Source organism: Arvicanthis niloticus, chromosome 4 (assembly GCF_011762505.2).
Source record: "Arvicanthis niloticus isolate mArvNil1 chromosome 4, mArvNil1.pat.X, whole genome shotgun sequence".
NCBI lineage: Eukaryota > Metazoa > Chordata > Mammalia > Rodentia > Muridae > Arvicanthis > Arvicanthis niloticus.
In genome coordinates, this window is record NC_047661.1 from 130,605,333 (window position 1) to 130,631,302 (window position 25,970).

The 25,970-nt window shown below is 40.7% G+C and overlaps 1 protein-coding gene across 3 annotated transcripts in view; it reads right to left on the reverse strand.

The window, feature by feature from the left end:
• The window catches only part of Tnni3k (TNNI3 interacting kinase), a 252,768-nt gene that overhangs the window by 184,514 nt on the left and 42,284 nt on the right, over window positions 1-25,970 (reverse strand). For all 3 annotated transcript variants that reach the window (XM_076933435.1, XM_034499991.2, XM_076933436.1), the window contains 2 exons: window positions 8,414-8,512; window positions 5,131-5,269 (listed from right to left, as the gene is read on the reverse strand). In XM_076933435.1, the coding sequence (XP_076789550.1) occupies window positions 5,131-5,269; window positions 8,414-8,512 (238 nt within the window). The remainder of the gene's footprint in view (window positions 1-5,130; window positions 5,270-8,413; window positions 8,513-25,970) is intronic.

Below are 25,970 nucleotides of genomic sequence, written 5' to 3' on the forward strand. Positions count from 1 at the left end.
CATCATTGATCAGGATGTTCTCTCACAGTCATGGGGAGAGGCCAGTCTGATAAAGGCAAGTCTATGACTGAGTTCTTTCCACAGAGGTGTGTCTAAGTTATATCTAGTTTAGAGTGAGTACTAACCAGGGTAATAGTCTTTAACACACGTATCATGCTTTAATCATTATTAATTAGCTTTGGATGCTTGGGAAAATCCTATTGCATTCTCACTTTTTAAACAGTCACTAACTGTCTATCACTGTTAAGATACTCATGTTTTATCAGTTATTGTGGCTATAACAGAACCATTATTAGGAACAAACAGAAAATATTCATATTCATAATGCATTTAGAGTGATTCTTTTCATGCACACACATTTAATGAAGACCATTCTATTTCCTAATTTTTCTCTTGTAAGTTTTGTGTTAAAATCAATAAACTATAAATACATAAAGGTATACCTTCAAAGACCATAAAGTCTAGTTGCAAGACAGGCTTAATAATAATTGAACACCAACTGCTCAATTCTAGGTCTGACGTTAATTCAATATCTGAGGAAGAAAATAATTGGATCAGCTGTTCTAGACACGTCTGCTTTATTATGATTTTTCTGTCCAAAGTCACTTATTATTTGGTGTGTTTTTACAAGCAGAAGAAATAGAGGGAATGTTGTTAAATGATGAACAATCTCCAGGGAAAGTTAGGGAAGACCACAGTGACTCAGAAGCGCATGTAGCTTATTCCTACTGGGGACATACCACCATGTAGCAATTAATGACGATGGATTTGCTTGCTAGCTGCTGCATTTGTTGACAGCCTCTCTCATTTATTGTCCTGTAAGGTCTTAAGCAAATAGACTAACTTTAGCTATATCCCCAAAATTCTCCTGCAAATCCTGTGAGCAGTGCCTCAGGAAAAAAAAAAAAAAACCCTCCCCCCATAAGACAGTCCTGGCTTGCTTGTTTTGATCTGCTTGTCTGTAACTATTTGATTTTTTTTTTTTTCATGTTCCATGAGAAGCCAGGTAGAGTCAATGGCACAGGTTCATGCTGGAGCTGAGGGCATTAGAAGTTGTTTTGAGGGTTCCCAAGTTTCCACTGATGATTATAAAGCATAGTGGCACAGTCCTGACCAGCTATGGAGTGCCAACTGGCCACCCTTACCTCTCCCAGTGTGATTCCTCTTCAGCAGAACCAAGTGAACTTCAAGGATCCCCTGCCTGATGAACCATCCTCCCTCCGTGCTGCTGGCACTCTTCCTAACACTACACACTGAAGGGAGGAGGCATCACACAGGGTTCACTTAGCTCGGCCATGGTCATTGTGAGATATTTGCTTTTGTCTTGGACTGATTTACAGAGACTAAAATGTAAGGATTATTGCATTATTCAGGGACATTAAGATATGATGATATGTATCAACAATATTATTCTCAGAATAGCTTTATCTTTTACTAAAGCCAGCCTGGCAGTGCAGGTAGTTCCCTGATCCCAGGTGGATCAGACATAGAAGGATCATAACCTCAAGATCAGCCTGAATTGTGGAGTGAGTGCAAAGTCAGCAAGGTAACTTCATGAAAGCTTGTCGCCAAAATGATGAGTTATTTCTTAGCAATAGGCAGTTTACTTAGGATGTGCAAAGCCCTGAGGCTCAATCGCCAGCAAAGCAAGTAAAAACTGTAACCAACATATTTAAATAAAAGAGTCTTACAAAGGAATATTTGTGCTTCATTATCAGGAAACTATTTCACTCTCTCCTCCATCTTAAAAAAGAATTACTGCCTACCAGTGGTTTGTGAAAGGTTGTCGGATGGTTGGATACATGGAACCTCCTCTTCCTTATTTCTGATTACTGACTTAAGATAAAACAAAACTTCGAGATTAAGTCAGCAATGACTGCAAAGACTATCCACTGTTTAAAATAAATCCCACATGCTTATTAAATAAATGTTCCATCACCAATCTGCTTAATAATTTCAATGAAATATTTTTAAAATAAGCCAGCCTTGCTGTCTGTGATCTTATAGGCTCGTTTTAAATTATTTTTTCCTTTTAGCTCTGCGTGTATGTACCTCTGGTGTGCGTATGTGTGTGTGGGTTGTATGTGTTTCTGTGTACGTGTGCATGTGTGTATGTTCATATCCATGTATAGGTACCCACTGATGGGAGAGTAGCAGAATGGCAAGTGTTTAGAGCCCTCTGATATGGGTGCTGGCAGCTGAGCTCAGGTTGTCTGAGTGGGCAGAACATGCTTTTAGTTACTGAATCTTCTTTCCAGCCCCTGTCTTGACAGATATTTACAGAGTTCTGCACTAGCCTGTGGCACCTTAAAGGGGGCCTTATATTAAAGAACTCCAGTGTTTAACAATGAGTTAGCAAATACTAATGAATGTCAAATAAAAAAGTTCCCATTTTTCAACTTTGTTGAAAGGATAAGTTTTAAGGACCATCTCAGCCTCTTCAACCTCTTGACATGAGGATTTATTTTTTTCTCTCTCCTGCCCCAAGAGCCACATTGAAGCAGAGCAGAGACTTGAAACATCTGACTGAATAAGCCAGCTCCTTAAATGCACTGAACTGAAGAGCCTGCCTTCTGAATTACATTTTGGGCAATTTTGCAACCTGAATATATTCTCTTTTGTGGCATTCTATTTCCATGGAAACATACTGTAAATACTAGGCTGCAAATTGTATGTCCTCTGGGGCCATTCATTTAATCTTCTTTTTATATCCATTTGCCATGAGAAAAGTCTAGAGTTGTAATAAATCATCTTGAGGGTCAGCTACATTCTTGAAAAGGTGAGTTCACTGAGGGTGGGTCTTGTCCCATCTGTCACATGGGGCAGGGTATGCTGTGTTTTCTGCAACCCACTGGAGTGCAAAGCAGGCTTCATATCAAGTGTACTAGAAGGAAATAAGAATACTTAAGTGTTTGAGTCACGCTGCTTTTTTATTTTAAATGATTGAGTAGGAAGAATGTAGTACTTGTGTGAGTCAGAAAGAAAACGCTAGAAGTTATCCTGTGCAGTCGAAGTATACGAAGGAGGATGGGAATGCACAAATTTCAATGCCTTTTGCAGACAAGTCCTTTGATCCTGGAGGCATGCTGATCATAAGCGGCGCCCATTTGACACTACCAGGCTTTGGAGTTGTGCAAGAGAATAAAAAGCCGAGGCTGGTGTAGATAAAGAGAGGGAGAAGCAATGCACTTCTGGTCCCCCAGAAGAGCAAGGTAATTTCATAAATGCCAACATGTTGCCAGGCTTCCCACTGTTGTGCCTCAGCCTTAACTAAGCTGAAAGAATGAATGACTGCCCAAGACTTAAATGAGGCTCACACCTTGCTTTTGTTCTGATAGTGCATGCTGTTTAGGATAACACTATCATGTAGATGCCCAAGTAATTTCATGATGGCCCATAGAAGACAATGCAAAAGGAGTTCTTCAACGTCTACAAAATGAAGAGGCTGACATAAACACAAGCTGTTCCAGCCTCTTGCTTGGATGTCTGTGAGTCACTGGGCTTCTACACCACTGAATGAAAGCATCGATTAGCTTTAGTAAGTGATTACCAATTTGAATTTTGGTCCGAAGGAGCTGGCAGCTCTGTGGGCCTGACAACCATGTCCTTTGGAGCTGTGCATCCTTTTTGTTGCAAAGGGCAGCAGCTATCACTGATGGGCATTTAATTAGTTCTCTTGGGGGCCAGTGGAAGGGAGCTGGATATGCCTGAGAGGATTTTATGGCCAGATGTAGCTCTCGGTGAATCTGTGTCAAAAAAAAAGTCTAGGAGAAAGTTTTCTTTAAAGTTACTTTGAAGCAATTTTCCAACATTTAACTAATAAGTAAATAAATTTTAAAATTAAAATTAAAAAGACTGAATTGATGACCATTGTACCTATGGAATTTTAGTATAGCAATGGAGTATCAGTTGTGGTGAAGGCTGTAGGGAGGGGACGGAGCACATTGCTACAAGATTGGAAAACAGTAGAAGCATCTTGGGAGTACAAATGGGAGTAGCTACATAGTTCTGCATGTGCATACCCTTGGGTCTAGAAATTCCACGTTTATATATGTATCCAAGATAGACAAGTGTATCTGTTAAACAAAGGCGTTACATAGTAGCAAAATGTCAGAATCATTGAATTACATCCAGGAAGAAGCTGGATGTACAAATGGAGGGATATTTGGAGCCTTCTGCAGTTTAAAAGACTCTGCTTGCTGCAGTAATGTGGATAAATGGCAAAATTAATCTGGTGGGCAAAGTTTGGAGTTGGGAGGTGGTTATCAGAGTAAAATCGCTTCTTGACAAAGCTTGACCTGGGATCAAATCCCCAGCAGTTATGTAAAAATCTGGGTATTGCTTAAAATACCAGTAACCACGCAGCCATTGGCAGCAGAGATAGGAGGATTGCTGGTGTGCTTGAGCTGCTGTAGCTCTCAGTGAATCTGTATCAAAAATAAAAGTCTAGGAGGAAGTCTTCTTCTTTAATGCTTCTTTCAAGCAATTTCCAACATTTGTTTAACAATTTAATAAATTTAAAAATTAAAATAAAATGACTAAATTGATGACCCTCCATTTGTACATACAGATTCAGAGAGAGACCTTAAATAAAGAGCCTTTATCAGAGTAATAGAACAAGACACCAGATGGTTCCCGAGAGTCTATGCTTGGCTGTAAGGACCTGGACACACACTATAAACAGATACCTCACACATGCACACACAGAAAATACAAACAGAAATAACCATAGAATAGAACAAACCATTTTGAGGAGTTAGAGAAGAGATGAAGTGATCTGGGGCTGGAGAGACTAGAAGATGAGTTATTTTAGAGTTAATGGCTACTTACTGTGTGAGTTTCCCCTATGTAAATTACACCTCCACTAAAGGAAAGGCATGTGACTAGCAACAGACAGGACCAATCTATCCAGAACATTCCTTCCCAGGGTGCTGAGTGTGAGGGAAACTGAATTGAATGGTATAAAGAAACATTCTCATTTGAGTTCAACAAGTAGACTTATGGAAATAAATTATGATTTGTGAAGCATGTTAGCACATGTCCGCAGGAGTAGCCAGCCTTGGCTTGTCTCCTACAGAGGAAGGGAAGGACACTGCAAATGTGACCCAGAGGAGGCAGGCACAGCCTTACCATCTGCTTTGTTCCCTTCTTCTACCAGGAGTTTCACAATGTTGAAGAACCCCTTTGCAGAGGCCAGGTGCAGAGGCCTGTCTCCAACTTCACCACTTACGTTGACATCTGCGCCAAACTTCAAAAGGACACTGGTTACCTAGAGGAAGCCATCATTCGACTTTAGGATGTGGAAAAAACAAGACTATGTTTGGTGGCACATGCCCGTAACATCAGCAACTGAAGGAGCAGGAGGATCAGGTATTTAAGGTCATCCTCAGCTACAGAGTGAGAACATGGTGAGCCCTTGACAGATTAAACCCTGTCTCAACTGGCCCTCAAACCCAAAATACAGTGTAGAACTCTTGACTGCCTAAAACACCTAAGGTATCTCTTGAGTTACTGTCACCCAAAAATAACAGAAAATTCTAACCCAACTAGTGAAAAACAGGAAAGAATTGATTATATTATTGAAAAGAAGTCCAACAGTTAGGCAATTTCATTCTGCAGCTCCTCCCTAGGGAATGGTACCACCCACAGTGGCAATTTCACATTTCAATTAACAACTAAGACAGTCTTCCACAGATAGGGCCACAGGCCAACTTTTTGTAGACTGTCCCTCATTGAGATTCCCTTCCCAGGTGATTCTAGAGTGTGCCAAGCTGACAGTTAAAAGTAACCAGGAGAGAGTCACACAGTGAATGAAAGTTAAAATCCAGGAGACAGAATAGGACAGAATCATAATCTGACCTACTTTGTCTCTGGGCTCTTTAGATGAACAGTTAACTAACCACTTTCTGATGTTTTCAGACCTAGGCTTAGAGCCCAGAACTTAGCACTTTCTAGACAAGTGTCTTAATAATGAGCACTCCTAAACAATTTTATTAATTGTACCCCATGTAAGGTAGAAATTATGATAAGACTTAAATCGCAGGTTGTGGTGAGGACCAGAGGCCATGTTATATTTTCTGTGCCAAGCACAATGGCTGACATATAGCAGAATAATACAATATGTATTTGATACGAGTTCTCCACCATGCATTATCTCAGTGGCAGATGAGGAAAGAGCTTCCTCTTGAGTGTACTAGGCACAAGCAGGGACTCTGGGGCCCAGATCCAATGTCTTAGCCATGTCATTGTAGTCTAATGACTAGTGTTTTCAGACCTGTTTGTTTGTTAAAGTAGAAACAGTAATGGCTCCATCTCTTGGAGATGCGGTGAGGATTTAGTAAGTCAGCATGTGTAAAGTGCACAGAACAGTACTTAGCCCTTAACATCTGTCTATAGAAATGGCAACATGACTGAGAAGTGTGTGCATTTTACCCCTGTTGGCTAATGGACAGATCCACACTTACTTTCTGACCATCAGAACCTTGCCACCTAAGCAAATCTGCCTGCTCCTGCTCTCCCTGTGAGTTTATAACAGATTTAAACTCTCCAAAACCTCAATTGTCTATTAAGTGCTATTATTACATATTTGGGAAATACTGTCCTTGCTAGAAGCACCTCGTCCTCCACTTAAAATTAAACAAATAAGACAAGAAACCGGGTGCACAGGGCGGAATTTGCTACTCTCCTCGTCAGCATATCTTAGCAAATGACAACAGCTCCCATAAATTACTGGTTTGCTGCCTTCTTCACTCCGAAAGCGAGTCCCTTATCATAAAAGGGCCATCCACATTTTAGCATAATTTTTATGGCTGTGACTACATTTTCATGGGAAGCAAACAAATTTAGCTCTTCACCAGCATGTATGAGGCTCTTTATCTCTCTGTTGGTTGTGAGGTCAATCAGCAAAGTAGATGACTTTGCAAGCAGCACCACACCTCCTGCTCCTGCCTAACGCCAGGAAGTATGGGGTTTTCCCATCACCAGACTTTTGGAGCCTGCACCTATACTGTGACCAGTGCCTGGCTAACTAGGCACCTGTGTACATTCTGAGTAGCACATCAGTGGACTGCCAAGTTTTATAATCTGTTGGTCATGCTTCACAGACACAAGAGTGTTCAAGCACATGCCAGTTCACAGGGACACAGAGATTTGGTAACTAGAGTAGTGCAGACCACAGGAGATTTCAGTTGGACCCATAGGGAATACTGTGACATGATGGCTGTTGAAAGCCAACAAGAGGACAAGGATCACACACACACAGGAACGACTGCTTGACATGGTTATGTACTTACTTTTGTGTTTCTGGGTTTCCTTTGGTTCTTTTTCTATTGTTTTCTAAAATAGCTAAGGGGTAATGTTTGACATCGGCACAGGTATTGTTTGTCTTTCGCTATGAGGAGGTGAAAAATCAATAGACTTTGAAGTTGGAACACATTGTTTTGAATTCTGACTTCACTGTTTAGTTAAGTTGCTTGGGTTTGATGGCTCTCTGCATGGGCTCACTGAGAAGTGGGCTTGTGGCCTGGCAGAGAAAACGCAGGGCTGCAGGCTAACCAGCCTGGTACACACTTTAGTTCTTCTGTTCTCAGCCATTTGACTGATATGCTACCAGCACTGTTGGGCTTTGTATGTAATGTTGGGGACTGGGGAAAATGATTTTCTGAAGAGCGGTGTTCTCCCATGGCTGCAGCTGCCTATTTGTAAGGTACTGGGACATGCTGACATTCTCAGCCCTTCCCCATGTGACTTTGACCTCTTATATCCATATATTTTTGTCTACTGCATGCTCTAGTTTCCTTTCCCTCCATACAGACAGACCCTGGAGGAACGTCAGGCCGGACAGCAAACCCGAGACTGTCTCTGAAAACTCTGAGCCCAGTCACAAACTCAAGTTCCTCTTAAAGGCAAGTCACAGGCCCAGAGCCAGAGGCAACATAAGGAGGTCTCTCCAGTCCCCAACATCCTCTAGAGAGCAGAAAAGAGAAATAAGGTTTCTTAAAGACACCTGTTTCAGGAGCTGCTGGAAGGGCCTTTGTAATATGTCTTGTGTCTACCCCATTAGCATCTAAAGAGTATCGCGGACTACACATCTTCCAAGAAACTCTATTTTTTCATAAAGGCATCCCTGGACAGTTTACATCATAAATATTTTTCCATTAAGAAATGAAGATTAGAGGTACTATATAAGCTATATAGATAGCCATAAACCTGGGAAAGACTTATTTTTTCTCCCAATTCAGGCTGGGTGATTCCCATTGCTGCAAACCACTGAAGCACATTCTAATGTCTCCTTTCTGCACTAACATAACAATGGATGGCATAATCATCGCAGTGTTTGTCTGGATCTACAAGCTCCTATGGATGGGGCTGATGAGAATATTACATGACATGGAAGTTCCCACTTCATACCTACCTGCTCGTGCCCATAATAGGCTGCGATGTGCAGTGGAGTGAAGAAGACTGCATCTTGAACATTCACATTGGCTCCATGTTGCAGTAGCGCTCCCACAGCCTAGATGAGAAAGAGGTGATTGTTATGGACGGACGACATCCCGTAGGGCAGCCGGTCAGTACCATGAACAGCTCTAGATTAGGAAGTCCATTTGGAAACACATTCTCCTGTCCACATCCTTTCCCTCTTGCCTTTGCCTGAAAACAAACTCCAGCACTTTCATATGACATTTAAACTCCTCGTCAGTATGATGGTATCACTTGTTTGTTTTAGTGTGTGTGTGTGTGTGTGTGTGTGTGTGTGTGTGTAAATGTGTGTATGCCACAAAATACACATATAGGTCCAAGGACAACTTCTACAATGTAGGGCCTAGGGATTAAATTTAGGTCATCATGCTTAGCCACAAATACCTTGTAAGACCCGATGCTATCCTTCCTAGCACATCTCCCAACCCTCTATTCTGTATAATGAGACAGCTTCCAGTTTCCTCGCTGAGCTTTGTGCTCACATTGCCCTCAGTCCCGTTGACAGAGGTTTAAACCCCAGCTCAAGTGTCAGTTCTTCTAAGGTTTGCTTCCTCAGTGTCCGTCTCTTCATTGCCGTCTGCTTGGATGAAACTATGTCTTCTCTGCTTGTCTAGACAAAGTTTATTTGTCAAGTTCTCTTGTGCTATGGTCTGTACACATATGTCCTACATGGGCTCATGGTTGTAAGGCTGATTTGTAGAAGGTGCTACTGTGTGGGGAGCCTTCGTTAACTTATGAGGTAAGGACGAATGAAGGTGATGGAACATCACTTTCTGCCTTGCTTTCTTCATCATGGTTGATGCTGACATAAACAGTCCTCTTCCACACAGTCTGGCTGCCAAAAAGTGCTATCTAATCATGTGGCCCTTTAAAAGTCATAGACTTAACACTTAGAAATCAAGAGCCCAAACAAACAATAAACCAAAAACCAACCTTCTTCCTTTATGTTTGCGTGTTTGTTCTGTTCTGTTTTTTGATGATTTTGTTTTGTTGGTTTTAACATTTTTTTTTGGTTTCTTTCTTTTATAGCTTGGGTATTTGGTCATAATGATACACAAGTGTCTAATACATATTAATCTTCTCTGTGTTAATAAGAGCGTGTACAAACCATTATATTTACAAACATAGGTCTTCCTCATAAGCAAACGAGGAGAGAACAGAGGTGTGCTTGTTCATCTCCTCTCCATTTTCTCTGTCATTACTTGGTGCCCCAAGTGGCTTACTTTAGAGTGCCATATTTTGCTGCCTTTAAGGTCAAGCCTGATGACTCTTCAGGTCTTTTTCAACAGAGACTGAAGTCAGGTATTTCCCCTATGGACAGTGTTGCATTCATACCTTAAAGTATATCTGGTTTCAATGAGGACTTTTCTGGTACATCAGCTATACACATTTGAGAAAACTTTCAAAAGTCTATTGGATGGGAAACTGGATCTGGGTCTGGAGAGTTCAGAGGGCTTGGTTCCTAAGTCCTGCTGTGTCCCAACAAACAAGCTTCTTACGTACATAAACCAGAGTTCCCCTCAGAGCTGTGTGTACAATGGTCATTTCCAGTCACAGCCTTAGATTTTAAAATGGAAGCCATAGAGAAATGGAGAAATCAAGAAAAGGGTCATAGGTCAGGCTGGTGTTAGGAATGAGATGACTCTGCCTTGTCAACCCCATTCATTTATTCATTGTATGAGCTTTGGGGGTAACATTGACTTTGGCCACTTTCTGTCTCAGGCTCTGCTTCCTGATTGTTGGTGACATAGATGATTCCTGTGCCACTATAGTTTACATGTTCACTGTCAGAATAGAAAAAAGTCTGAGAGTCATACTTGAAGGGGAGGAGGCTGCTTCTAGAAATCAGAAGATCTGGGCAGGTCCAAAACTGTAAGCATGTGGTTCATTTTGTAGATGTTTTCAGAACTGAGATTTAATGTTTAGATATTTTAAGTTGGTGGTCAGTAGCACCAGTGTGTACATTGAGTTTTTCTCCTAATAAATGTCGAACTTATAATCTTTACTGACAGAGGGTTATATATCAAATACTAAGTTTTTTTTTTTCAATAGATCTTGGTATCTGATGTAGTTTTACCCCCAAATAGAAAGACAGACACTTCTCTCTCATTTTGAAATGAAGAAAATGAAACCTTGGGGTGGCCATGTGACACACTTAGCCTGTATAAAGGGGAGACAGAATACAAATTCACATCTATCCGACTTCAAATTGTACTTCCTTCAGGCTGCCTCTGTGAGCACGATCTCATTAGCACTAAGCAAAGGAACCAAATGACTCAAGCCAGGTTGGAAGAAGCCGCCTGTCTGTCAGGCACTATAGACCAGCTTGGGAATGAATGCCAGAGTCATTAATATGAAGTGTCAGGTATCTGAGGCGTCCAGTGATCGCAAATCCAATCTCAGAAACTCCCAAACAAGGCTGTGAAGCAGGCAGGGAGATGAGGCTTTTTAAATTTCTGTAATTTCAAATATAGAATAAAACAAAGTAATTTTTTTCCATGAATCTTTTTCTTTTTTACTGTAAAACAACTTTCAAATATTAACATGCAGAGCTAATTTCTTGGACATGGTCCCATAATTTACTTTCCTTCTAGAAAGATAAATAGTCAAAAGCAGACTTCTTTCCCTACCAAGTTTGCACTCATCCAGTCACTGAGAAGGTCGACCTTGGGCCGAGTATCCATTAATTATGGAATACTGGCCTTCTGAGAATCTGTCAAAATCCAAGCTTTAATAAAACCACATGGAGTCCTTACTGAACTGTAGGCTTTTAATAGCTTATTTTTAAATTTAAGGAAATATTTAACCATTGAGAGCACTGTCTGTGGAAATGCTGGGTTTTCGGTATATAAAATTATTCAGCGTCACAATGTTCACTGTTATTCTAGGCAGACTGTCCTAGGGCTCGTGGGAATAAGGAATATTTGGTGTCCACCAGCCAGGCGAGCACAATACAGACACTTAAAGAAAGAGCCGTCTCATCATTTTACCCATGCCTCCTCTACCCAGAGCGGGAAATCATGCATAAATCTACTTCATACTCTTCTTAGTACAAGGACCCCCCACACTCACTACATTCTATTTGCTACTATGGAAGATACCTGCAGGTGTATGGAAAATGTAGACATTGGCTTTATTTCTAACGAAAGAGAAAAAAGGAAGATATACCTGCTATCATGTATAAGGGGATCTAATCATATGTGTGGGGGGGATGTAAATGTAGACAGTGACAGCCTGCTTGTATATTAAGAATGTTGAACAATGCAATTTATTAAATGCCTAGTAAACTTTTATTTCAAAACAAACTTTAGCAATTTCCAAGCATTTTATCTATGACAAAACTTATAATTGAGATTTAAAATATTATATATATTATCTCATAAAGACTTTTTTTCTGGGCTATCTCAGTGTGGTGTTATGTGCTATCCCCCCACACAGTCAGAAGTATGAGGTAGAGAGATCACCACCGATTCAAGGCCTTCCTCACCAATAGGGTTAGACTCCGCCGCAGAAAAGTAATGGAGCACGTATTCTGCTACCTTAGTGTTTTTGAAAAATACTATGTTAATTTTTTCCTCAAAATATCATAATAAAATTTCACATAAAATAGTAAACTGGAAACAAGTGTTACAATATGACCTCTGAACAGTCTGCCAATAGATTCTTTCAGTCTGTGAGCTATATTAGATTAATTTTATATAATCTACAGAAATATAATTAAAGTACAGACTGGTAAGTGTACCTCCAAGTAACAGAAAGGGAAGGACCATAAAGTTCTTCCCATTAAGTTGTTAGTTTATTAGCACAGAAATTGGGTTAGAACTCTATATTTTGAGAGTGTAACAATCAGGTTGTAAATTCTCCCCTGTAGATGTTTGTTTTCCCGCGTTGTCCCTGCAGAGGCCCCAGAAAGCCTCCTCTTCGTCTTGTGGGTTAAACACGCACTTGTCCATCTGCCTCTTCATTATAGAATCCATTCAGCTACTTGTTTTCTCTTTTGTTTTATGGTAGTCAGGTGGCGGGATGAAGCCAGGAAGATACGATAACACAGAGGAAGTAGAAGCTCCACGAAGGAGACAAAGAACAAGGTAAACTCTTGGTTATAAAAAATGCCAATTAGTCCCATCTGCGATGACCAAAACACAATCCGATGTCTCACATCTACAGACATCTATGTTTGAAGTTAGGACTTTCTTACTTAAGGGATAGCTCATTTCCAGTTACCTCTTTGAAGTTCTCTTCAAACTCGTGCTCAGAACTGTGGTTCCCTTAAAAGTTGTAGTTAGTAAAAAGCCACAACTTTGTGGTGTATATCTGTCCATTACTACTGAGAGGAAGAAGAATCAGGAGCTGTGCCTTTGATGGAAAATCCATATCTGCAAAGCTTTCAGGAGAAAATGTGTTTCAAAGTCTATACCTCATTAGTTCAAACTGATTCCAAACATTATTAAAGCAGTTGATTTGATTCCTTCTTTGTCTAGTTCTAATATTTAGTGACAGTTTTAATCACTTCACTTTCAAATTATCGCTCTCTCCCCTAAGTTTTGAGAGTTGTTAATGTGTATTTACCTCTGACTCTAGCCTCAGCACACAGAAGTTTGGTCTTGGAGTTTGCTACTTGGGGGAGTGTTCCCTGGAAAACTACATCAATGGACTAATTGCCTTTCCAGGACAGAATGCTTTCTGTCCACAGGAGTCTTGTGTGTCTTTAGGGTTCCTTGGGATGCATTTAGAGCAGGTTTGATTTTACCATGCTACAGATACACTTTAGTTACATCTTGATACTATTTCTTATGTTCCAACTATCCCTAGGTCCTAAACGAAGATCAGATACCTGCTGTTATACAGTCACCTTCTGAAGGTCTTCCCTCCCCATAGAGCAGATAAGTGCAACCTGCCTCACTTGGTCCTCTGGTGCCTCAACTCCTCATGTCCTGAACAGCAGATTGTTTCTTATAACATCTGTCCAGTCATAAGACACCTAGTGACAAGAGTCCTACTTGCTCAAAATCCACCAGTGGGAACTTAGCTCAGAATCCTATGTGTGTAGCATGCCACATCTCATAACAGATTTGACCCATTGTTCATACATGGTTGACCCTACTGTGAAGAAACTGGTCATGGGTAGATAAAAGCTGAAGGGAGAGGGCTGCAGATATCAGTATGTTTCTTATGAGAAAGCCATAAACTACAAAAAGAAATATTTCATTAAAATAATATTATTAGGCTTGGGATACAGCTCAGTGGTAAAGTGCTTGACTATTGTACCCAAGGCCCCAATTTCACTAGTTAAAGAACAGAAGAGGAGGGAAAGGGGGAGAGGAGATAAAAATGAAGAAAATAGAGGAAAGGAAAAAAACGTATTATAATGTCTGTCTTAGTCAGGGTTTCAATTGCTGCAACAAAACACCATTATCAAAAAGCAAGTTGGGAAGCAAAGGGTTTATTCAACTCACACTTATGCATATTGTTCATCAGCAAAGGAAGTCAGGACAGGAACTCAAGCAGGGAAGGAACCTGGAGGCAGGAGCTATTCAGAGGCCATGGAGGGATGCTGCTTACTGGCTTGCTTCCCCCCCCCCCCCCCCCCCCCCCCCCCCCCCCCCCGGCTTGTCCAGCATGTTTCCTTACAGAGCTCAGGATCACCAGCCTAGGGATGGTCCCAATCACAATGGGCTGGGCCTTCCCCCATCAATCACTAGTTGAGAAATGCCTGCCAGCTACATCTCCTGGAGGCATTTCCTCAACTGAGCCTCCTTCTTCTTGGGTGACTCTAGCTTGTATCAAGTTGACACACAGAACCAGCCAGCACAAAGTCCATAGCCACATCTCTGCAACCCATAAGGGAAAAGCTAGAAATTATGACCACATTAACAGGGAGACCATAGAATGAGCTTGGCTGTTGATGGTATGTAACTGGAGAGTAAATTTTAGTGGAAATAATAGAGTGGAAATAATATGGCCTGTGCATCTTCCTTTGCCGATGAACAGTGATGTGGAAGTGTAAGTTATATAAACCCTTCCCTCCCGGACTTGCTTTTGACCATGGTGTTTCGTTGCAGCAGCAGAAGCCTTGACTAAGACAGGCAATTTATATGCTGACAAACACCAGTATAAAAGGAGACAATATATAATGTAATTACAGCAGAGTAAGAAGAGATATACATGAGACATTTCTGGTTAAAAGCATGAGAGAAAGTGACCCTGAAAAGGAACAGGAAGTAGAAGCTAGGAGGAAATAGCTCCAAGGAGAAAGTGACCCTGAAAAGGAACAGGAAGTAGAAGCTAGGAGGAAATAGCTCCAAGGAGATCCTACAGAAGGTCTGTAAGTGGAGGGCCCATGCCTCCTGTGCCTCCCAGTCAGTCATTGTGCTGTGCCATTGGCTTCCTAAGGCCTTTCCGATCACTTCTTCATGTGGGAGTCCTATTTTTAAATCTCTGGCTTATACCCTAGGCTTCATCATACACATAGGAACACATAGTATTCTATGTGTTGGCAACAGAGTCTACAGCCTCTGAATCCAGTGATGACGTCACCCATAGGTGACAAGGACCCATGTGTCTGTTGCCATGACAACTGCCATACATTCTCAGTGTTCATCTGGCTGTGCCTTAACTGTGCCCAGCCTTGTATGTGATTACATCACGGCCCAAATAAAAGGCAGAGTTTCCCCTATCCCTCACCCCTTTTCTTCTCCTTCTCCTTCTCCTTCTCCTTCTCCTTCTCCTTCTCCTTCTCCTTCTCCTTCTCCTTCTCCTTCTCCTTCTCCTTCTCCTTCTCCTCCTCCTCCTTTTCCTTCTTCTTCCTTCATCCTTTTCTTTTCTCCCTTTTTCCCCCAATAAACCTTCCTCTCCTGTGGAGTTGTTCTGACCTGGTGTAAACTGTTCAGATATGAGCTGCCATTCTAACACAACACTATGCATTTCAAAAGCCTTGATCTTTTATTATGAGAAAAGGCCCTGTTGTTTCCACTAAATTGCAAATGCTAAGGTCTGGAAATTGCAGTAAGAGTTATAGTCCTTCCCACTGATGGCCCATACCCCTTGACATGCAGCTGAGACATCTCGTGGCAGAGGAATTCATACCTGACAAGCAATTTTCTCTGAACTTTTCTTCAAACCAACCCTCCCATTCCTTTATCTCCTCAGAGAAAGCTCATTTGGAGAAGTGTTTGGAAAACAAAGGTGGTGTGCTTTGGCTTGAGGCTTCATAATTACATTCTGCAGGTGACTCAAGTGAAGGGGCACCAAAAGAGTGCACCCCTCAGACAAGACAGAGTGGTAGGAATCCTCCCCAGAAATTATAGCAGTAATTAATGGAGTCTAGCAGCTGCGTTTAAAAACAAAAGAGATGACATGAACAATGGCATTTCAGGTCAGTACAATTGTAAACGCCCAGCTAGAATACCCAGTAATTCCTTTTCTCAGCTTGCTCGTTAATTAACACCAGAAAACCTGACTTCTTGATGAGCTGCAGGATATCACGTTAATTTTCTGTAGGACAACAGATGTTAGTCATCCATTGTTCCTCACGGGTCCTTTATTTAACAATAATGTTGAGAGTGTTGGCTACAAATGCATCAGAGTAAATGCCACAGGGAGATCAGTATATTCACAGTTGCAGAGATGCTTTAGTCACCCAAAGCTCTGTTGTTTGACATGTACTGAAACCACATAAGGATCATGCACATTTTATAATAATGGCCGGTTCAAATAAAAGCCTATCCTGTATCAGCCAGAGATCTGCTACAGGACAGAAGGCACATTAGTAACGAACCCACTAACCATCCTAATCCCTGTTCACCCAAATTCAGGGGGTATAAACAAAAAACCTTGGTGACAGTGAAATGAAGCTCAGAACCAGGTTTTGCTCCAGAAAAGGATAAAATACATTCGAAGTTCCTCAGTTGAGAATTCTTTGTTTAGCTCTGTACTCCATTTTTTAGTTATTTGGTTGTCTGGAGTCTAATTTCTTGAGTTCTTTGTATATATTGTATATTAGCCCTTTATCAGATGGGGGATTGGTAAAGATCTTTTCCCAATCTGTTGGTTGCCATTTTGTCCTTATTGAAAGCATCTTTTGCTTTATAGAAACTTTGTAATTTTATGCATCTGTCAATTCTTGATCTTAGAACATAAGCCATTGGTGTTCTGTTCTGGAGGAATCACCATCCCTGACCTCAAGCTGTACTACAGAGCAATAGTGATTTAAAAAAAATGCATAGTATTGGTACAGAGAGAGGCAGGAAGATCAGTGGAACAGAATTGAAGACCCAGAAATGAACCCTCACACCTATGGTCACTTGATCTGTGACAAAGGAGCTAAAACTGTTCAGTGGAAAAAAGACAGCATTTTCAACAAATGATGCTGATTAAACTGGAGGACAACATGTAGAAGAATGTAAATCGATCTATTCTTTTTTGTTTTGTTTTGTTTTTCGAGACTCTGTAGACCAGGCTGGCCTCGAACTCAGAAATCTGCCTGCTTCTGCCTCCCAAGAGCTGGGATTAAAGGCGTGTGCCACCATTGCCTGGCCAAATCGATCTATTCTTATCTCCTTGTACAAAGCTCAAGTCCAAGTGGATAATGGATTTCCACATAAAACCAGATACACTGAAACTAATAGAAGAGAAGGTGGGGAAGAACCTTGAATACTTGTGCATTGCTCTTAAATAGCTTCTTTTTCCTGTGCTGTTCTCCTGAGAGTTGGGTTTGTCCTATCTCTGATTCATCCTGTCAAATCCTTCTACGATTTGTCACTTTGTCTGCTCCTCAATTAGATGTCACCTTCAATCATGTTGCTTCCTTCTAGAAATTAATTTTGCCTTAAAGTTGCATACTAAGGTAGTGTCTATATTCCAGCCAGAGAGATTAAAGTTGTGCCATTCCACCCTGATCACACAGACCTAGCAGATCTCTGAGTGTGCTCCCTTGCCAGAGCAGTCATGTTGCTAGATTAACATTTTTCTACAAAAGTTCTGCAATGGAAGCCGTCCCTGGACATGCAGAAGATGCTGACTAGGACGGGAACCATAAAGAAGGTTAATGATAACACTGCCCTGAACCCAACAAGTAAAATGGCTGCTTCTGCCACTCAGGATGGAAACTCTTATGATTATGGGAGTTAGGTGAAGTATTCAGCAGAGATGGCCTCAGTAAGTGGTGGTAAGCCTCACCTGAGGTCTGCTTCAATCATCCCAACTAGTTCTTCAAAGCTAGCCCTGAAAGCATAAGAGTACTCAAGGGTATTATCTGTGACTCAGTAAGGTTTTGACAATACTCATAGTTCATATCGATAGATTCCCATAGGAATTCACATATGCAGCACACAGGTTCATAGTATTCCCAGTGTCTAGGATCTAGTCAGGAATGCTAAGGCTGCAGAGGCAGTAAAGCATGATGTTCAGTGAAAGGAATAAGCTACCAATCTTACCCGGAATTGAGAACTGTCAGAATCACCACAAGGGATGATGAGAGATTGTAAAATGGATACTGAAATCACTCTGTGTGGTTAGACAGCTCAGAAGAGTCATGAACACATGACATCTTAGTTAGGGTTTTACACTGTGAACAGACACCGTGATCAAGGTAACTCTCATAAGAGCAACATTTAATTGGGCTTGGCTTACAGGTTCAGAGGTTCAGTCCATTCTCATCAAGGCTGAAACATGACAGCACCCAGGTAGGCATGGTATAGGAGGAACTGAGAGTTCTACATTTTATTCCAAAGGCAAACGGGAGAAGACTGGCTTCTAGGCAACTAGAATGAGGGTCATAAATCCCACATCCATAGTGACACACTTCTGCCAACAAGGCCACACCCCCTAATAGTGTCACTTCCTGGACCAAGCATATTCAAACTATAACATATAATAAAGATCACTGTCCAACTTACAGAGATGAAAACCATAATGTGTAACGTTAAAATATTTTCCATAATATGAATAACAAATACTATAAAGGGTACTTGAATGACTTTGATAGCCTATTAACCAATATGTGAATGAAGCAGAGAAAGGAAGAAACACCCTTTAAAAGGAAAAAACACCAGGACAACTTCAGCCAATGGATACAGTGGTCCACAATTTTGCACATCCGTTTGCCCGGTTGTGCCCTCCTCCATTATTTCCTAGTATAAAATGCTCACTCACATCCTTGGATCACAATGATATTTGATTGACTAGAACTTGTGTTTAGGAGAAATTTCACTGGGAATAGAATTTTAAATGATGCATCCTTTGAAACTCTTATTCTCTCTTTTCATTTGCACGTACGTACTCAGACAGGGATTTTGCAGGACTCATTGCTTTCTTCCCTTGAGACATGCATGCTTTTATTCCCTTGGCTTTTATAATTTTTCTTCTTAGCACCTCCTTGAGCAGTTTAGTGACCATGTTCTAATAATATCTGGACTTCTTTCAGCCTCTCCTGTTCTGAGGCTATCGGGTTCCTTAGGTAGGAGAGCCTGTGGTTCTATTAAGTTGTGAAAATGTTCTCATAATTTAAAGACTTGTGTGTATCTCCTTCTATTTACTCATGTATCCCTGGACAATTGAATATTGTGGTTATCCTCCATGGCAGCTTGGGTCCTGGTTCAAACCCATTTCTAAGGAAAGACAGAAGCCAGAAAACACCCCAAAGGCTCCTTAGGCAGGAGCATGTCTGGCACAGTTGGAGTGGGATCAAGAGAGATAATTAAGGGAAGAACAAAGTGAACATGCTTGTTCTGAGCAATACAGGAAGTCTGTGGAGCCGGGCAGGAACATGAGCTGACATGTTCTGTGACAGGTCACCACAGGCTAAAGCAGAAGGAACAAAAGAGACAACAAAACACCACTTTAAGGCATAGCCACAGAGTGGCAGTCATTTTGCCACCATGGATGCTTTCTTTGTGTGTTTACTTCAATGCGTGTGTCTTCCTCTAGGAGAAGCTCAGCAAGCTAGATTTTTTTTTTTTTTTTTTTTTTTAGTCTTGAATCAGCTGGGTTGAATCAACAAAAGACCTTGCATCCTATGAGCTGTTCAAACAGACATTTGTTTAGTGATCCAGTAAAGGGAGGGGGGAGCAACTAAAAGTATAATTTATAATTCTTTCAGTTTCTACAACTGTCCCATGTCCTTGTGGATCTGCATTCAATAAATCTCACTGACATTATTAGCTGCTGCTGACCAACTTTCACACATTCTTCGGTATAAATTTCTCTAAAGAAAATTTGTAGAATAAAAAGAAAAAATAAAACCTAGAACATCAAGGTTAGCTTTGTGAAGTCTAAACTGTGGGCACAGAGTCTCAAGGTTTACATACTGCCAAAAACTAAGTGCACACAAGAGAGAACTGGTGATGAATTTTCCTGTCCCTTGGGAAATAAAACTTGATAATAGAAGTCTATTTATAGTCAGAGCTGTAACATGCCGCTGGGAAAGCAATAATATTGGGGCAAGTGATCTTGTTTTCTTAAATTTTTAATTAAAAAAAAAAAAGAAGAAGAAGAAATCTCAGTTACATTTCCCATCAATACAGGGAAAGAACCAAGTCTAAAGGGTTTACCAGGTCTGACCACAGTCCGGTTTTCTGACCTCCAGCCCCACAGCACACCAGCATGGCATGAGTGGTGGAGGAGACCAAACAGTAATGATGTACCGCAATTGTTAGGCAAGAATTGATACATTTTACAATGCTACATTTGCAATTATACATTTTACAATGGATAGAATTGATTTTCCAGTGATTGTTTATTGTGTTGAAATTTGGATTTTTTTTTTTCTTTTTACATAGTAGCTTTAAGAAAGGAGTTTAAAATAGAGCAAGAATGGCTCACACCTTTCTGATTGTTTCTCCTCTGAAGAGACCTTGTCTTAGAGAATGGAAGAGCTTTCTCACTATCCAGCAAGTTCCCATGACTATCTGAAAACAAATCCTGATTTCTTTCCTGAACAATTTGTATATAAACAATGTGTTTATATAGTGCAAAGGCTTCAAGATGCTGCCATTCCCCAGTGACACTCTCAGTGTCCATGTTTTTGGCCAGTGTTCCTGGAGGTGCCAAAGTAGGCTTTCTGTGCTTCTTTCAGGACAGAACAAACAACAAATGAGATAGAGATTTCAAACAACAAGCGAGATAGAGATTTAAAACTTAGTCAAAGGCTTTTCCCTCCTTAGGTCTGTGTCTCAGGTAAAAAATTTATCCCTACTCCAAGTCAGTTTGCTGAGTTCTAGAAAAACAAAATATAATAAATGAAGTTTGACAACTTCATCTAACCAAGCATTTGTTTTCCTCCTAAGTCTAATCAGATTATTATAGGCAATTACTATTTTAATTTATCTATTGTTATGGGTAATCTTAGATTCTCATTTGAAATAAGCATTGACCAAACTTGTGGCACCATCTAGGTTAGATCCTCTGAGAAGGAAGACTCAAATTAAATGTGGATGATTCCATCCTATGGGCTGGGGCCTTGGACTGAATAAAAATAAAAAGTTAAGCTGTGTACCACAATGAATCTCTGCCACAGTGACCAGCTGCCCCAAACTTCTGATGCCATGCTTTCATATTCAGGATGAACTGCACACTCAACTTGTGAGCTAAAATAAATCCTTCCTATGTTAAGTTACAATTTTAGTTTTTCTTTTTTAAATGTTAGTAACAAGACAAATAACTAATGCTTATATTATCTCACCTCTCAATACAGCCTTGGGCAATTGTCTTGGCAATACTATTGTTGTGATGAAATACCACCCATGGGGAAGAAAGAGTTTATTTCGCTCACAGTTCCATATCACAGTTCATCATTAAAAGCAGTCAGGGCAGAAACTCAGGCTAGGCAGGAATCAGGAGGTAGGTGGTGATGCAGAAGCCATGGAGGGGTGCTGCTTCCTGGCTTGCGCCCCATGTCTTGCTCAGCCTGCATTCTTAAAGAACCAGGACCAACCAGTCAGAGATGGTCCCACCCACAATAGGCTTGGTTCTCTGCTAATTAAGAAAATGCCTGCCAGGCAGTGGTGGCACACATGTTTCATCCCAGCACCAGGGAGGCAGAGGCAGGAGGATTTCTGAGTTCGAGGCCAGCTTCGTCTTCAGAGTGGGTTAAGAAAATGCCTTATAGGCTAGCCTACAGCCCAATTTTATGAAGGCATTTTATCAATTGAGCTCCCATATCTCAAATAATGTTAGCTTATGTGTTGACTTAAAACTAGTCAACATAGAGATGGTTTAGCTAGTGTTCTCCTGCCCTGGGAGGATCATAGAATCATAGACCTCATGTCTATGGTAATGTGAGTTTGATAGCTCATATCTGTGGTGATCTGGGCTTGAAACTTCATATCTTTGTTGATCTGGGCTTGATTTAATGTCCTGCTATCATTTCCTTGAAATTATTCCCTTTATTTCTTAACTTTTTAATTGTTTCTTTGGGTTTTTAAAAGAAAAATATGTTTATTCATCAGCAATGATACATTTAAAGTTGTAACTTACAGTAGAAAAAGCAAGTTTCTCTGGGGTTTCAAATTTCTCGTATGCTGTTCTTTGAGATTTAGGGACAATAAATTAGCATTGTCAAGAATTCTCAGAATTTTCAAAATGGTGATATTTTAAATGCTCTGCTAAAAATCACCACACTCTACTTTGAATAGCTGTAATTCTTGTTTAGTGAGTAAAACACACTGTTTAGTGTGACTCAAAAAGAAGTACATACTTTCATAGGAAAGGGAAGGGTAGGATGTAGTAGAAGCTATTTTAATACTGACTAAATCCAAGTTGGCCCCAAATCAGCCTTCTCAGGAGAGGGCAGGCCAGGCAGCCCAGAAGGAGGTAATAAAAATGCAGAGATTAAGAAACTGAAAGCAGTTCAAAGCACAGGAGGAACTGAAAGCAATGAAAAAGATAATAGCAGGCATCTGGGAGACTGACAAATACCCCTGACTCTCACTTTAACATTACCTCCATGTGGAGTGTTTTATCAATAACTAGTGGGAGGGCCAGACCTCAGGCTCTCCCTCTTTCTAAGTCTGACAATGAAGGCAGAAGGTCAGAAAGGATTTTTGAAGGTTGACCTTGGAAACTTTTGCCAAAGGAGAATAGTCTGAATAATTAGGAATTGACAATTTTTCCCTAATAAATAAATTTCTCTCTTGCATATGTATAAATGTACATATACATGTATATATATGCATATATGTACATGCTTTTTGTGCATGTACCCACACATTTTATACATACACATATATTTAAATATTACATATATAAATTTATCATATATATATGGTGGGAGCTTCATTATATAATCTAAGCTGGTACTGAACTTAGCATCCCTTTCTTCCCTTTCTAAATTCTAGTACTACAGGCATGAATTACCATGTCCATTTTTTTCTGACATAAATTTGTTTGAATTGTAATGTACAAGACCTCTGTGTCTCCCAGTGAAATGTACTACATAAAAAAAAAAATCAAACCTAAAGAATTTTGATAGTCATTCCCCATTTTCACTTCCTTTGTATTAGTTCATTTGCAGTTCTCCTAACATGTTCTATCAAGTGCCCTGTATCCTGCATGAGTGCACTGGCGCAGACAAACATTGGCCCACGTTAAGCATCCCAGACAAAAGACAGACTACCACTGGGAAGCAAGAAGCATTTGCAGCCATTGGCTCTGAGTTCTGACTGCTTGTCATCTCGAGTGGTGGTTACTGACCCTGTGTTCCAAAGTCAGAGATGCTGTCCCATGGTTTTCCTAGATTTTATCATTCTTCTTCCCTTTGATTGTCATGTGCATGACAAATTTTAAAAACCGCAAAAAAAGCAAAACACTGAACCAAACCAACAGCAACAAAACCAGTTGAGTCCATGAGTGCACACTGTTCTCAGCGTAGGAGGTCTAATATTTGGCATGCCCTAAAACTCTACTTATCTATGCAAAAAGCCAGGAGCAGATCAGAGACCCTAAATGGATAAAGAAAGCTCAGAGGCTGTCAAAGTTAAATGCAATCAATTTTAGAAAATCAGAGAAGTATAATACAAAGATTCCTAGTCTCTATATTAATTACAACTAAACACCAATGTTGGAGCACTTGCTTCAGAAGACACCTATATTTCTGTCAGGATTGAAGAAGGAAGGAGTTGCTGTGTACCTAATCCAATGCATTCAGAGAAGAGACTCAACAAAGACACTGGAAGTAGAGGTTCTTCCATGTCCTCCACGTTGAAGTCTCCAAGGGGTTCTAGTGAATGGATATTTTCCAATGACACTGGATGCTATTGTCTCTTCTTGATACTTTTATAAAACATACCCCATGAGCTCATTGTGAAATAAAAGGCTTGCACATACCTTTGGTCAAGTTTTAGGTTTCATACTGTTATGTGTTAATATATCTCTAGCTATCTTCGTTTGAAAAACAAAAATACCAGTTCACTAGAACCAAGGGAACTTATAATTGGATTAATGATTTTTTTCAATAAAGAGGAAGCTAATTAAGCAATAATCAGTTTTAGGAGCCTCCATTACATGACAGATTTTTTTTTTCCTGACAGCTAGAAGCCTGCAAGTTCTGAATTAATTTGTGTGGCAACGAGAATGGCAAACTTATTAGTGTAACTCACTCTAGCTGCTAAATTGTCTCACACTTCTGAAAGAACAGTAATGATTAAAAAGTTCTATTTTCAAATGTTCAACAGCTCTGAGGTTGGCACATAGTTTAAAGGCAACGATTCTTGCTCTTGGAGGTTCTGAAACATTAAAAATAAAAAAATGAACTTTCTTAAAATGAAGCAGAATCTTCCTATCTGGAGAAAAATCTATGCTTTCCTGGGAACTGGGTGACTCAGAGTTGTCTGAAATCCAGCCTTGCTCACGCTGTAAGTAGTTAAGGGCACCCATCTGAGGTGGCTATTTGCTATGTAAAAGAGAAAAGCATGAAGTTTCAAAGCCCAGAGTACAAAATGAAGTCACTTTGGTGCTGCGAGGGGGACAGGAAGGGGCAGGTTTCCTATCATGCCATTTGAAGCCATTCCCTCAGAGGCACATTGCAGTCCACGCCCCTGTATTGTATTCCATACCCCTGTGATGCAGGGGGATCTGGCCTTGTCCCAAAGGACTGGCTGTTTGCTCAGCAAAACCCAGCCTGACCTCTGCCTCACATATGCATTTCATTGTCAGCAATCTCTCAGACACCCTGTTCTCTAATGTGGGCTGTTGTCTCTTAATGAATGGTTGTATCAAACAAATAAACAGATGAGCACATCACCACACAATTCTCCACATAGACAAGTCAGATTTCCCCAGAAAGACTTAGTTATAAAAAGATTCTAAATACATCCAAGAGGAATCCTAAGTGTGATATGTTGGGCACTTTATTAATTTATTTCTGAGTGTTAATGGAAGCAAATGAAGCATGGGCAGGAAAAGCAGTGACTCTTGCTCTAAGATGCAACTGAAGCAAAATACCTGGGAGATAGAAGACTGTGAAGACAGCCATGAAGATCATGTGACCAGATACTTGTATACTTTTGCTTAACTCAGCAACAACAATAGAACAATTAACTGAGCTGATGCTATGACTGTTGCTTATGAAACAAAGGAATACTACCATCTAGACACCTCCATTTAAAGAAAATCTTTTAACTCTACAACTGTGTGTAGGTGTATGCTCAGTTAAAATGTTGAACCGGTGTACAACTTCTCTATTTTTAATATGTCTTTTTTTAATTGGATATTTTATTTCTTTACATTTCAAATATTATCCCCTTTCCTGGTTTCCCCTCCACAGACCCACTATCTTATTCCTCCTCCCCCTGCTTCTCTGTGGGTGCTCCCCCACCCACCCACCAACTCCTTCCTCCTCACCCTGCCATTCCCCTACACTGGAGCATCCAGCCTTCATGGGACCAAGGGCCTCTCCTCCCATTGATGCCAGATAAGGCCACCCTCTGCTACATATGCAGCTGGAGCTATGGGTCTCTCCATGTGTACTCTTTGGTTGGTGATTTAGTCCCTGGGAGCTCTTGGGGGGCGGGTCTGGTTGGTTGATATTATTGTTCTTCCTATGGGGCTGAAAACTTCTTCAGCTCCTTCAGTCCTTTCCCTAACTCTTTGATTTGGGTCCCCTTGCTCAGTCCAGTGGTTGGCTGTGATCATCCACATATGTATTTGTCAGGCTCTGGCAGAGCCTCTCTGGAGACAATTATATCAGGCTCCTGTCAGCAAGAACTTCTTGGCATCTTCCATAGTGTCTGGGTTTGGCATCTGCAGATGGGATGGAGTACTCTCTGAATGCCCTTTCCTTCAGTCTCTACTCCACATTCTGTCCCTGTATTTCCTTTAGACAGGAGCAATTTTTCTGTGAGTATTTTGTCCCCCCATTCTAAGGACTGAGGCATCCACACTTTGATCTTCCTTCTTCTTGAGCTTCATAAGATCTGTGAGTTGTATCATGGGTATTAGAAGCCTTTTGCCTAGTATCCACTTATCAGTGAGTACATACCATGTCAAGTAATCAAAGA